The sequence below is a fragment of the Lissotriton helveticus genome, chromosome 5_1 (genome assembly GCF_964261635.1).
Source record: "Lissotriton helveticus chromosome 5_1, aLisHel1.1, whole genome shotgun sequence".
NCBI classification, from domain to species: Eukaryota; Metazoa; Chordata; class Amphibia; order Caudata; family Salamandridae; genus Lissotriton; species Lissotriton helveticus.
In genome coordinates this window covers 937,649,006-937,661,271 of record NC_136065.1, presented here as the reverse complement: position 1 = coordinate 937,661,271, position 12,266 = coordinate 937,649,006, and the positions used below count along the sequence as shown (strand labels likewise).

General features: G+C 43.1%; 1 protein-coding gene across 2 annotated transcripts in view; it reads left to right on the top strand.

Annotated features, from left to right (window-relative positions):
- BTAF1 (B-TFIID TATA-box binding protein associated factor 1) overlaps positions 1-12,266 on the top strand; it is a 984,515-nt gene that overhangs the window by 123,892 nt on the left and 848,357 nt on the right. Inside the window, exons 5-7 of one of the 2 annotated variants that reach the window (XM_078643429.1) lie at positions 4,845-5,002; positions 5,241-5,377; positions 10,899-11,025. In XM_078643429.1, the coding sequence (XP_078499555.1) occupies positions 4,845-5,002; positions 5,241-5,377; positions 10,899-11,025 (422 nt within the window). Of the gene's footprint in view, positions 1-4,844; positions 5,045-5,240; positions 5,378-10,898; positions 11,026-12,266 lie in introns of both variants that reach the window. The other variant, XM_078643428.1, reaches the window with a different exon arrangement.

Sequence of the window (12,266 nt, the reverse complement as noted above, 5' to 3'; positions counted from 1 at the left end):
AGTTAAAGGTTCTTCCTCCCAAGAGGGCATAAAAACCTCGTAGGTGGCTGAATGAACTCAAAGGCTTCTTTGAGTGCCACCTTCACACTGTTGTACTGTAACAAGAATTCTGTGCTAATACACAAGTACATTGCTAACGCCTCATAATATGGTTTTTGATCACTTGTAGGCTGATGCTCCAACAATGCTGCTTTCAGTCATGGTTTCCCTAACCTACCCATCTCTCTGGTTTCTCTTGTGGGACATGTCTACCCACCCACAGCCCAAACCAGTCTAATGGAGTCATAAGGCTATAATGAGTACCTGCATAGCTGTGCGCGCGAGGAGACGCGATAAACGTATGAGCAGTGAGAATACCTATCCTGGGCTGAGTAGGCTTTCAGTAGCATGCAACATTGACATTTAAACCCACAGAGAAATCTAACAAAACTGTCTGATAAAATGTGGGTTATGTTGCTTCCACTATATGTCTCTGGGCGGTGGGATTTTGGGTATAGGTCTTCTACGGTTGGAATCCTCCGTTTGTGTGTGGGTGTTTTTAGTTTTCTTTTTGTCTCGCAATCTTGCTTGTTCCTACTTAAAATGAAGATTTATGAGCCATCCTAAGCGCTTTTTATTTGCTCTACAGTTACACTCTGCCTCTTTTGTAACTTTTTCTTATTTCTGAATAACCACCAACCAACCATAGTGCTCAATATTTGTATAAGAATACACTCTAGAGCATAACTGGTAAGGTTCTCCTGTTCATCGTGAGTGCAGCTGATCATATAACAGCCCTCCCCAACTTTCTACTTCTTTGGGTCGGTCCTGACTTTGAGCAAGTGTTACCTTTCTGCCACAGTCCATTCCTGCGTAGTTGTTTGACTGTCAGTGCAGATCCAACTGCCTGCAGTCTAGCTATGCCTAGTCTGTGTGCTTGTAGAACACGTTTAATCCTAGCTTGCCTGTCTAGTGACAGGGAACTAAAATAGTTTACAATTGTGCCGAGGAAGGACAGCTTGTGACCCTTGCTTGCATGATTCCAGTTGCACACTGCTTCACTGAAGCACACTGGCTCTGCCTGTCCTACCGGTTTAGTAAATGGCAGGATATTCAGAAGTTGACAGTAGGAGAGATGACTTGAAGTACTGTAGTGAACATGCAGTTGTTTTTTCCTTAAACGTGGAATTGGTATGGATCTTATGGCCAATGAAGAACAGTATGGCTATTGCATACACTGAAATGGAAGGCCTCTGTTATGGGTAAGCACAAATCTTTTGATCCCTTTCAGTGTGTGCAGTGTTGAGGATATACATATTCTAACTATGTCAACATCTCTTTTCATTCTTGGGTTATGATTTTATGCTTCACAATTTCTCTTAATTAAGAATCGCTTGAATGGTGAAATGTAGCCTCTAAAAACTTGGGATATTGTCTTGTTTTCTTCGCGGTTTGATTCATATTGTAAATCTGGTAATGATCAGACAAGTAACTCCGCTCAATTTGGCTATGCGGGTGCAATATGGTCATCTAATGATTAACAGGAAGTTTCATGTTTACTATTGATTGGGGGTGAGTGTCTGAAATGTTTCAGCGCTCCGCCCATCTCATTGTTTTTGCTTTGTTTAGCCTAAGTTGGCAGGGTATGCCCAGACGTGGGTCCCTTGCTCACTTTGCCACTGGATTCAAGCTAGCCTCGCTATTGAGGGGCGTTTCCCCGAAACCAGTCCCAGGATGTTTGTTTCCGGTTCAGGGAAGATCTGGCTTGGGAGTTTGCTGGACTGTTCCCATTAGGCACAGGGTCAAGACTGATTTGCATATAGCTGTGTCTGAACGGAGGTGGTGAAGTGAGCTAAAGAACGATGTTGGATTCAACCCAGATTTGTGATGGGGGGGTGAGTGTCTGAAAAGTTTCAGCGCTCCGTCCATCATCTCCTTGTGTTTGCTTTGCTATTGGTTGCCACCAAATACTTTCAAAAAGCTCTTAGTACTGCTACTAGCAAGGGCCCCACCTGTGGCAGACTACTTCCAACGCTAGGATGAAGAGTCCCCGCAGATTCTAGATGGAGCTCCACTACCTCGAGCCATGCTTGTGTACAGATTTATCAGGAAGAAGTGTCTCTTGTCCATTTGGCTTGCGTTTTTCTTTACTCACTTTTAGCAGGAGCCACAGGTAAAGGCAGTCACTATTGATCAGGGTTCTCCAAAATCCGTCCTCGAGGGCCGGACCCATGTCAGATATTTAGCATATCCCCATCCTTGATAAATATATTTATCTTAAAATCTGGCATATAACTGGTCCTCCAGGACTGACTTTGGAGAACCCTACTATTGATTAATCATTGGATTTGGGTTTGACTGCTTTAGTCACTGAGCTCACGTTGCTAGGCGAAAGCAACTGAACAAGGGTAAAATGAGGGACCTGTGAGTTTATCAAGCAGGGAAACCTGTAACAGACAGTGGAAGGGATTGCTGATAAGGCAAGTGTATAATCAAACGTAATCTAAGTGCCGTTGATCCAAGAGGATTGAGTCTGCAACGGGATTACTTCGAAACACGCATTGAACTTAATAATACTGTTACCATATTTTAAAATAAAAAAGCTAGCTCTCTTTTAAATCTGTTTTAACTAAAAGTTTCTCCCTCTCTGAAATCCTACAGATTTTTAGGTAGCATTGAAGTTCAAACTCTCCTGCCACTCATAAGTGGGAAAACACTGTCATAGTCGGTACTGTTACAAAAACTAACCAAAATTGCATTACTGTGCGAAGAGTGATCAGAGCTGAAAATCGCTCAAGCGGGTTTTATATCTTCGAGGCCTCTAGTATGTAACCCGTTCTCACTATTCCAACTAGCCTCTTGAAAAATGCTTGCAGCGGCTGATTAGTTCTCATCAAGGACATTAGTAAATGTGCTTCATATTTGTGTTTTTAGCATACATTTTCTGAATGAGTATTAGAGCTCAACAGGAAATAGGCTTTCTCGAACCACTGACGCCAACTACTCTGTCAGTGTGTATATCCGAGACTAAAAGCCACTTGGTATACAATCCAATGAACAATATTTGAGTGAGAGGCGTTTCAGGTAACAATCAAACCTATGAGATATGGGAGGGATCATTGGTAGATCCCAAACCCTCTTTCATTGTACAAAGGCATTTGCAAGAGCACTAGGGGAAAAAGAATAATACAAAAGATATATATATTTTTAAGTCAAATGCCCATCGTGGTGCATACTGATTTAATAGTAGCTATAAAAAAAATGGCAAGCCTGGTTTACCAGGAATGTGAATAGCAAATGATGTTATAATATATTGGTAAAATCACAAAACTTTCCTTATACCAGTATTTAAATTTCCACCCTTGTATCTTTGGCTATCTACTCTGATCTTAGCTCAAAAGAAAGGTCCTAATTTGAATTTCAAAGATGGATCACACCCGCATACCTCCATCTGAACACGAGGGCCTCGGTTCTGAAAAATAAGAGTATTCTCGTCCCCATCGGCAGGCCGCCTGATAAGCCCACCAAGCAAAGGCTAAGGGTGCCTCTCTGTAACCTTCAGCAAAGGTGATGCACATCTGTTTGGCCTCTGTAAAGAAGTTCCTCTCTCGCTCATCACACTCTGTTCTTAGTTTATATAACATATTTGATCGTTGTTCAACTTTTTAGAGTCATCAGTTAGCAGAACGAAGAACCTTTGCTCCCTTTCACTTTATTACATTTGTTTAAACCATGCTAATTGTTTGATAATAAACGAGAAATAAAATTATAATTTTCTGTGAAACGTTGTTCTTCACTCTAAAGTTATTAGAACCGAGAACTCCATTCAAACAAAATAATAAATATATTCACACAGACTTGATTTACCATGTTGCGATAAATACTTTTATGATAAATAAATGTGGATTTTATAGTAGTATTCATATCTAAATATTTAAGTATGTATTTCAATGTATGTATGTATGTAAATATGTAAAAATGTAATAAGAAGGGGATGCCTAAAAGAAAAAACATGAGTATAGCATTGCAGGTTGTCGCCATTTTTAATGCCAGCTCAACATCCTCAGTGTTCAAACTTCAGAATGATTTGCATCCAACAAATATTGCTCAATTTTGGGGGAAGTATGCTCGTTCTTTCAGCTTGTGGAAGATCACCTTTTGTTTGTTGCTAAACGACATGTCTCTTGTCTGGAGAGAGGTACTCTTTCAGCACTCCCCGATGTAAGTGAACGAACTCCGATAGCTGACCAGTATTTCTTTGTTTGTTGAATATTTATTGTACTTCTGTACCTGCAGCTATGCCTACTGCTAAATGTGCTTTCACAAGTCCTTTCCGACCAGAGCTGTAAAGCTTCAGCCTTTCAAACTCCCTTTTGAACATGTTAAAAACCCTTTATTTTCTGCTGGTGTTCAAACTGTTGCTCTACTCCAATTTTTAAGAGGTAGGTTAAATTATGGTGAGCGTCCTCCTTCAAGTTGATTGGCATAGAATATTTTTACTGGAAACTGCTTTATTTCTCATTGAACTTTAATGCACCTACTGTGATGCAAGTTATGCAAAAAACAATAAAAGGTAAAAAAAAAAAGGTGCATAGATTCTTTTGCCCAACGGGTACTTCTACATTTATGTGCGGGACTGAAACGTTATCCTGGGAATAATTGGCAGCGCTTTTGTGTATTAGATAAAGGTCTGCTAGTTGTTTGCTTTGGTACTCTACCATAGGACCCACTTCATTTTGAAAGCTACTTATCTAATTAACTGTATTGTACATGTAAATCCTGGTTTAAACCCCTAAATAAGCATGCCTGTGTTGAGCATATGCTCCTTTAGAGTAAAAAAAAAACATCTTTTTGTTTTTGCATAGATGAAATTGATCCTAAAGAACGAATTGCTCGACAAAGGAAGTTACTACAGAAAAAACTGGGCCTTGACATGGGCGCTGCCATTGGCATGAACACCGAAGACCTGTTTAACGATGAAGACTTGGATTACACTCCGACTTCACTTGTAAACAAACAACCTGTAGGTAAAACCTCGGGCTGTTTGCCTGCAAGAAATCACACAGTGGGTTTTGCTTCATTTGTGCATCTGCCATTGTAACTCAAGTTCACACTGCCTCTGCTCCTGACTTGTATGTTTAGCCTTAATGTGTAAGCTATATGCCATTGCATCCTATGTATTGTTTTATGTTTCTGAATTTGAATAGGAGGATAAGCAGGAAAGTTTTGAATAGAAATAACCATTTGTTCAATTTCTTTAGATTATTCAGGCAGCGGAATTTATAGATTCAGAGTTTCGACCTGGAATGAGCAGCAGACAGAAGAATAAAGCTAAACGCATGGCTAAGCTAATTGCTAAGCAGAAGTCCAGAGATGCGGTGGACACTAATGAGAAGAGGTAAAACTCTATATGTGTGCTTTTTTTCCCCTGTGACCCTGTCCTCCACCTGAAAGTTTTCTTCTTCACTTCTAAATTGAAAGATAGAATTTATCAGTTTAGTATCCCAGACCCGTCCAATCAATATTTGTTTTTCTTGCACTTATATAGCATCACAGGCTATACTTCTTCTTTTTTTTTTTTTTTAAATAAATCTTTTTATTAAGTCATCGACTTCAGATATAAATATAACACATTACAGTAATGTAGATATTTCAATCAGGCACATACAAAGTTAGCAATGACATAGCACTATGTACACTGTGGGACAAATTAAGGCGAATGCATGTCTTTCGGGTCTGTTTGCAGTGGCTGGGTACCGATATTTACTCTGTAGCTGTTCCAGGGCCCCCATATCCGGGTCCACTTCCTGGGGCACCCTCGGGCCACATAGAATGTCTTTTCTCGTAACATGCACCAGTCCATGTTGATCTTCCATTCTTTCAGCGCTGGAGGGGCGGCTGCCCCCCAAGCCTGGGCTATGTTCCTTTTAGCCACCATAAAGCCAAGGGTGGTCCATTGTGTGTGGTTTACATTCAAGTCAGTGGGTTCCCATTTATTAAGCAAACACCTACAAGCCTCTGGTAGTAGGGGGACTCACAGAACATTCCACATCACTCAATGAATTGCACTCCAGTAGGAATGGACAAGTGAGCACTCACAGATGATGTGCAGGAACGTGCCCAACTGGCCACACCGCCTACGACAGTCACACTTGGGCACCCTTCCCATCAACACTAGTCTAGGTCCTTTCATGTATATTCTGTGTAGGATTTTTAGTTGAACCACTCGCAGTCTTGCGGGGATAGCCACTACTCTGGTAGAGGACACAGCCTCCTGCCAGTCTTCGTCGTCTAGCTCAATACCGTCCGCCGTCCATTTTTGTCGAAGCTGCGTGAGTGGGTCCTCTATGTTATGTATTCATTTATTATAAATCAGAGAGATGGACTTTTCCAGGAGGTACCCATCTAATATCCTACTTTCCAGTAGAGAGGACTCTGAGGGAAGAGCCCTTGGGGAAGGCCGAGCGCAGGGCATGCCATATTTGTCTGTAGCGAAAGTGTTCTGAGTCGGCTAGGTCTTGTTGCTCCTGCAGGGAGGCGAACGTTTTTATGTCACTGTGGCGGGGTCGAAGTAAGGGACCGGAGACCAGGTCTTGGTAAGTAGGGTTTTATTTTAGTAAAGGTTTTCTTATGGCATGTGGTAAGTCTGTCCCGGTTATACAGTGTCGGATCTGTTGTGGAAGGGGGTGTCAGGATGGTGTCTCTCCTGCTTGGCTTTTCTCCGTCCGGGTCCTCGGTACCGCTACCAGGTTTTCTCACCGTGGAGGAAAGATACAGGGCGTCAGGTCGGATGTCCAATCACATAAATGCCCAAGGGACCGGGGAGTGTAGGGATCACCGCTGACCTTGTGAATGGTACAAGACGTCTCACTCTCGGGATGTGAGGAAGGTATTGGTGAGGAGCTGGTGATCGGGGAAAGGTGCACGGGGTGTAGGAAAGGATATTTACAAAGGGGAGGTGGAGATAGGGTTGCAGGCTTAGTGATGCTATTCCGTCGAGATTCCCCACCTCCCAACCCAGCCCAAAACTCTCTGCCGTACTTGATGAAGCCACGCTTCTCCTGGAACATGGCTCGGCGGTGCATGGGGTCGTTGGCCTCCAGGCTCTGACGCTGTTCCCACGGTCGGTGTTCCTTCCTCCTGGCTGTCCTCTGCTTCCCGCCTTCGCTGCTCTCCTCCAAACGCCAGTCAAACTCCTCTTGCCTTCGGCTCCTCTCCGGTGACGCCGCACGCCGTATGTTGTACTTCCTCTTTTTTATCCAATGAAGCCGCATGGACGTCAGATGGGGGCGTGTCTTCTCCATACTCGGAACGCCCAGTTAAAGGAGCCTTCTCTTGGTTCTTCCTCCCGCGTTAGCCATAGCGGCTGTCTGTCACTGCTCCACTCGTTCTGTAGGGAATGGACATAAGGTAATGACATGGTTTTAACAGCCCACCATTCCTTGTTAGGGGAGTCTTTAACGGCCAGCTAATCCTCTTGGTCACAGTCACCCTTTTCCCACATGTCCTGGACGCGGGAGATACCTATCATGTCCCACTGATTAAAGCCCATTGTCTGCCACAGGTGTCCCAGCTTTGTAGAGTCCAACAAGGGGGTGGCCAGTGTCGGTCTACCCTCCCAGCCCAGAGAATTAGTGGCAGTGTGCCAGACAGTTATCGAGTGTCCAGTTGGGCCAGATAGTGCTGGTCAAGGAGGTTTGGAATTTAGTGTTCTATTATAGTTCCCACCCGGAGCAGCCACCTGTCCATTCGATAGCCAGGGTCGTCGGGGGTCAATATGTGCCATGATTAATGATGGCCAGATGGGCGGCTCAATAATATTTCTTAATGTCGGGAAGAGCGTTACCTCAGTTGTACTATTTGCTGAGGGCAATGCGTGGGGGGCCATTCCACAGAAGCTCCCTATGAGGTCGCTCAATCTCATTAAAATAGGCGGGGGGACTGCTTCCAGGGAGTTTTGCAGTGCATAGCGGAAGTGGGGGAGGGACATCATTTTGAAAAGTGTTGCCCTCCCCAAGAGGGACAGAGGGAGAGTTCTCCAACTGGCAATGTCTTGCTGCAGATGATGGAGAGGGGGGAGAAGATTATCGTTGTAGTGGAGTGTAGGGTTCAAGGATACGAATATTCTGAGATATTTGAATCCCGAGGTGCTAACCTGGATTGGGCAGTTGGAGGGCAAGGCAGGCACTCCCCCGTTAAGAGGATACAAGTGGGATTTGGTCCAATTAATTGTAAATCCGGAGTGTCTACCAAACACCGCCAATATGTCCAACAAGACAATTAGGGATTTCCGAGCGATAGTAAGGTATAGTAGGATGTCGTCAGCGTATGGGGATAGCTGATCCTCCCAGTCTGCTGACCAGCGGAATCCTCGGATCGACTGGTCCTGTGGGATCCAGGCCGCAAGCGGTTCTAATGCCAGGGCAAATAAAAGGGGGGAGAGCGGACTGTCCTGACAGGTTCCTCGGCTCAGAGTGAAGGTATCTGACTGTTTGTTGTTAACAACGACATTAGCCAGAGGTGCCGCATATAGGAGGCGGATCCAGCCGATGAATTCCTCACCGAACTCCATCTTCCGGAGCACAGCAAAGAGATAGGGCCACTCAAGCATATCGAATGCCATGGTGGCATCTAGGGAGACCAAGACTGCTGGTTCGCGTATCGTGTCCCCTCTGCCAGGCACCCCATGGACACTGCAAAGGTTTAGTGCCGTGGTCCGGCATGGGATAAAGCCAGATTGATCTTGGTGTACGAGAGTTGATATGACCTTCACCAGGCAATTGGCCAGAACCTTCGCGAGGATTTTCGGCTCAGCATTAAGAAGAGAAATGGTCCGATATGATGTACAGTCTCTTTACCTTCCCCTCTTTGGGAATTACAACAATGTTAGCTATGGGTTGGTCTAGCGGAAGTTCTCCCAGCTCCCTGCTTTTTTCAAACATGGCTTTGAGGTGAGCTGATAGTTTGTCCGGGCAGAGTTTATATAATTCTATAGGTATCCCATTAGTGCCAGAGGCCTTTACAGATTGAAGCGATTTGATGGCCTGGGCGATTTCATCTATGGTCAGGGAACTATCCAATAGTTGCTTGTCTGTCGGGGTAAGGGTGGGCATAGTGATGTCTCTTAGTAGTTTGGTGGAGTCCGTCTCGGAATAAGGCGTCCCCGCCCTATAAACCGCTTCGAAGTGAGCGGAGAATTGAGAAGCTATATCTTGGGGGTCTACTATATCTGTATGGAGGGTGTCATGGAGGACCGGAACCAACCTGTTTTCCCATTCTCGCGTATCCAGCCAAGCTCTCAATTTCCCTGCCTTGTCACCCAAGTCATAAATTCTTCTGAGCTTGAACGTGAGAGTGTTTATTGAAAAGTAAGAGGAATGCATATTACTGTCCCCATGGAGCGTGCCCCTCCTGTGCTCCAATTTTCGAGGCTGTAACATAACCATTAAAACGGACCTGCAGAGAGGAGGTGCACCCACTTTCTCTGGCAACAAATATTAATGTTGCAGTTCTTCTGTTCAAGAACTGTTGGCTTTTGCTTAATGTGACCCTCTAGTAAATGTCTAATGATCTTTCTGTTTACAGTCCGTGAGACCAAGTACCAAACCATTTTAATAATAACACGCATTGGCAAGCCAAAAGATGTAGTCTGAACAACTACACTTAATGAACAATAGCATCAGTATGTGCAACATATGCAGTAGCACTGTGCTATTAAAAACCTGATTTGCATATGGCATTTTCTGAACTGGGGTGGTGTGGTGAGCTAAAAAACGATGGATTTAGGCCCAGATCTCTGTGCTGGGGTGAATGTATGACATTGTTCTGCATTCTGTCCATCAACTGTTGTTTTTGCATTGGTCACCCCGAGTGAGACGGGTATGCTCAGAAGTGAGTCCCGTGCTCTCCACGCCACTGGAGTCAAGCTATCCTGGCTGAAGACAGCTGATAGCCAGAAACCGGTCCTAGGATGCTTGATTCCGGTCCAGGGAAGACCTGGCTTGGCAGTTCGGACTGGACTGTCCCAATAAGGTCCCTGCCAGGTGGCCAATAACTTTTTTTCAGTTGTGGGTAAGAGTATCAACACTCTGTCCCCCACTGTTAATTCTCTTAGCTTAGTTCCTCTATCGTACATACGCTTTTGGTTGGTTTGGGATTTTTCCATGTTGGAATGGACGTCTTCCCAAAGTGTTGATAGGGTCTCTTTGAGGGATTTGCTATATTGTAACAGAGGCTTTCCCTCATCTTCTTCCCAAGTCCACTGCTCTACAGCCATTTCCAAAAGGGTACGGGGCTTCCGTCCAAACAGCAATTTAAAGGGGGAGAAACCAGTGGATTTTTGCTCATGCATTCTAATGGCGAACAGTACTAGGGGTAATTGTCGGTCCCAGTCCCTTCCGGTCTTGTTTACACTTTTCTTCAGTATTGTTTTTATGGTTTTGTTATATCTTTAAACCAACCCGTCTGAGGGTGGTATACAGATGTGCGTATTTGTTTCACCCCTAGTAATGCACATACTTTCATTAGTTTAGACATGATGGGTGTACCCTGATCAGTGAGTAACTCATGGGGAAACCCTACTCTAGAAAGAAAACTGATCATGGCTTGGGCTACTGCAGTGGTATTGGCTAAGGTCAACGGAAATGCCTCTGGATATCTGGTGGCAGCGAAGGGGTTAAATAATGAAAGTGCAAGTTTTAACTGTTGATTTGTTATACATTACGTTTAGATTGTCTACAGCATACCATTCTCCAGTTAGTAATATTCTCCCTCCCCCATTTTGTTAGTTTGCTATTCTTAATCTTAAATTTCTTGTTCTTATGACATTTTATCAGTGAGTATATTAACTGCTTGCAGTGCAACAAACACGAACCTTCAAGTAACCAGTCCCTTCAGTTACATTTTTTTTGTTTTTTCAGTAATGATAGCACAGATGGTGAACCTGAAGAAAAGAGGAGAAAAGTATCAAATATTGTCATCAATCAACCAGCAACGGATTCCAAAGTCTTGATAGACAATGTACCAGATAATTCATCAGTTGACGAAGTAAGAACTTTTGTCTATCTTAAAACTTCTAAAAGCATGCATTTATGTGTTTTTTTTTAACATTGCTAACTATTACAAAATGCTGAATAGTGAACACTGCAGCATTGTAAGCTATCTTCCTGTTATGTGCATGTCTTGTAAAATATTGAATGCTGTTGCACTCTCCACTTATGGTGTAGTCCCAGTTGAGTGAGCTTTTTGATGTCAAGTATAAGAGTCTCTTTATGCTGTTAGCATCCCACTTTGTTTTTGTGTTCTCTGGGCACTTAACTATTTTTCTGCTTTCTATAGATTGATTTTTCAAAGTCTGAGCTAGAGTTCAGTTTCTTTATGTGACTATGATTGATCTGAGTTTTCTCATCAATTCAGATCAATTAGCCATGGTTTACGTTTTTTGTATCAACAGAAGTTAGGTGCAGATTAGAAAGACCAAGTTAGCAAACACAACTTTTTGTCATAACTGTCCGAAATGGCATAATAACATTATTAGTTAATATTTCAGTCTCTGGGGAATGGGTCGGGTGAGGCAGTGGGGTTAGATCATCTTCCTTCAGAATTTTACAAAAACTATTCAGAATCGATCCTTTTTTTCATTTTAATTTTTTTATTGAGCGTTCAATTAATTTAACATACATATACAAAATAACGTACTTACGGTACTCAATTTCGGTTGACATCATTACCGCATACATAGTCCATTCTTAGATTGCATCAGTATAAAAAAAATTGAATTCAAATACGTAGAACAGGAAATAACAAACAGTTGCAATTTGCACAATTTCCTTTTAACATTTCTTTTTAACCAAATCACAGATTAATTTCCTGTGGAATTTCAGCGTTTCTCAAATTTTGTAAGAGACCCTAATCTTAAAGCGTAGCATCTCTCTAACTCGTTGACTTTATGGAGTTTAGCTCTCCAGGTTTGGAAGGTGGATACAGTGTTACTGCGCCAATTTTGCAGGAATAATGATCTTGCCACTAGGGCTGATATACATAAACATTCCTCTTGCATTTTATCCATAGTTATATTTGGAGAGCATCCCAGGACAGCAATATAGTTATCAATAGTTGAATCTAGTTCTAGAGGCTTTCAGAGATACTTCTCAATATTTTCCCATAGATTCTTTGATCTTTGGGCATTCCCAGTCAATATGAGACCAAGTACGTCCTCCCTCCCGAGAACAGGGGAAATACCTATCCTCAATCTGAGGGTATATAATATGGAGGAGCAATGGGGTCCT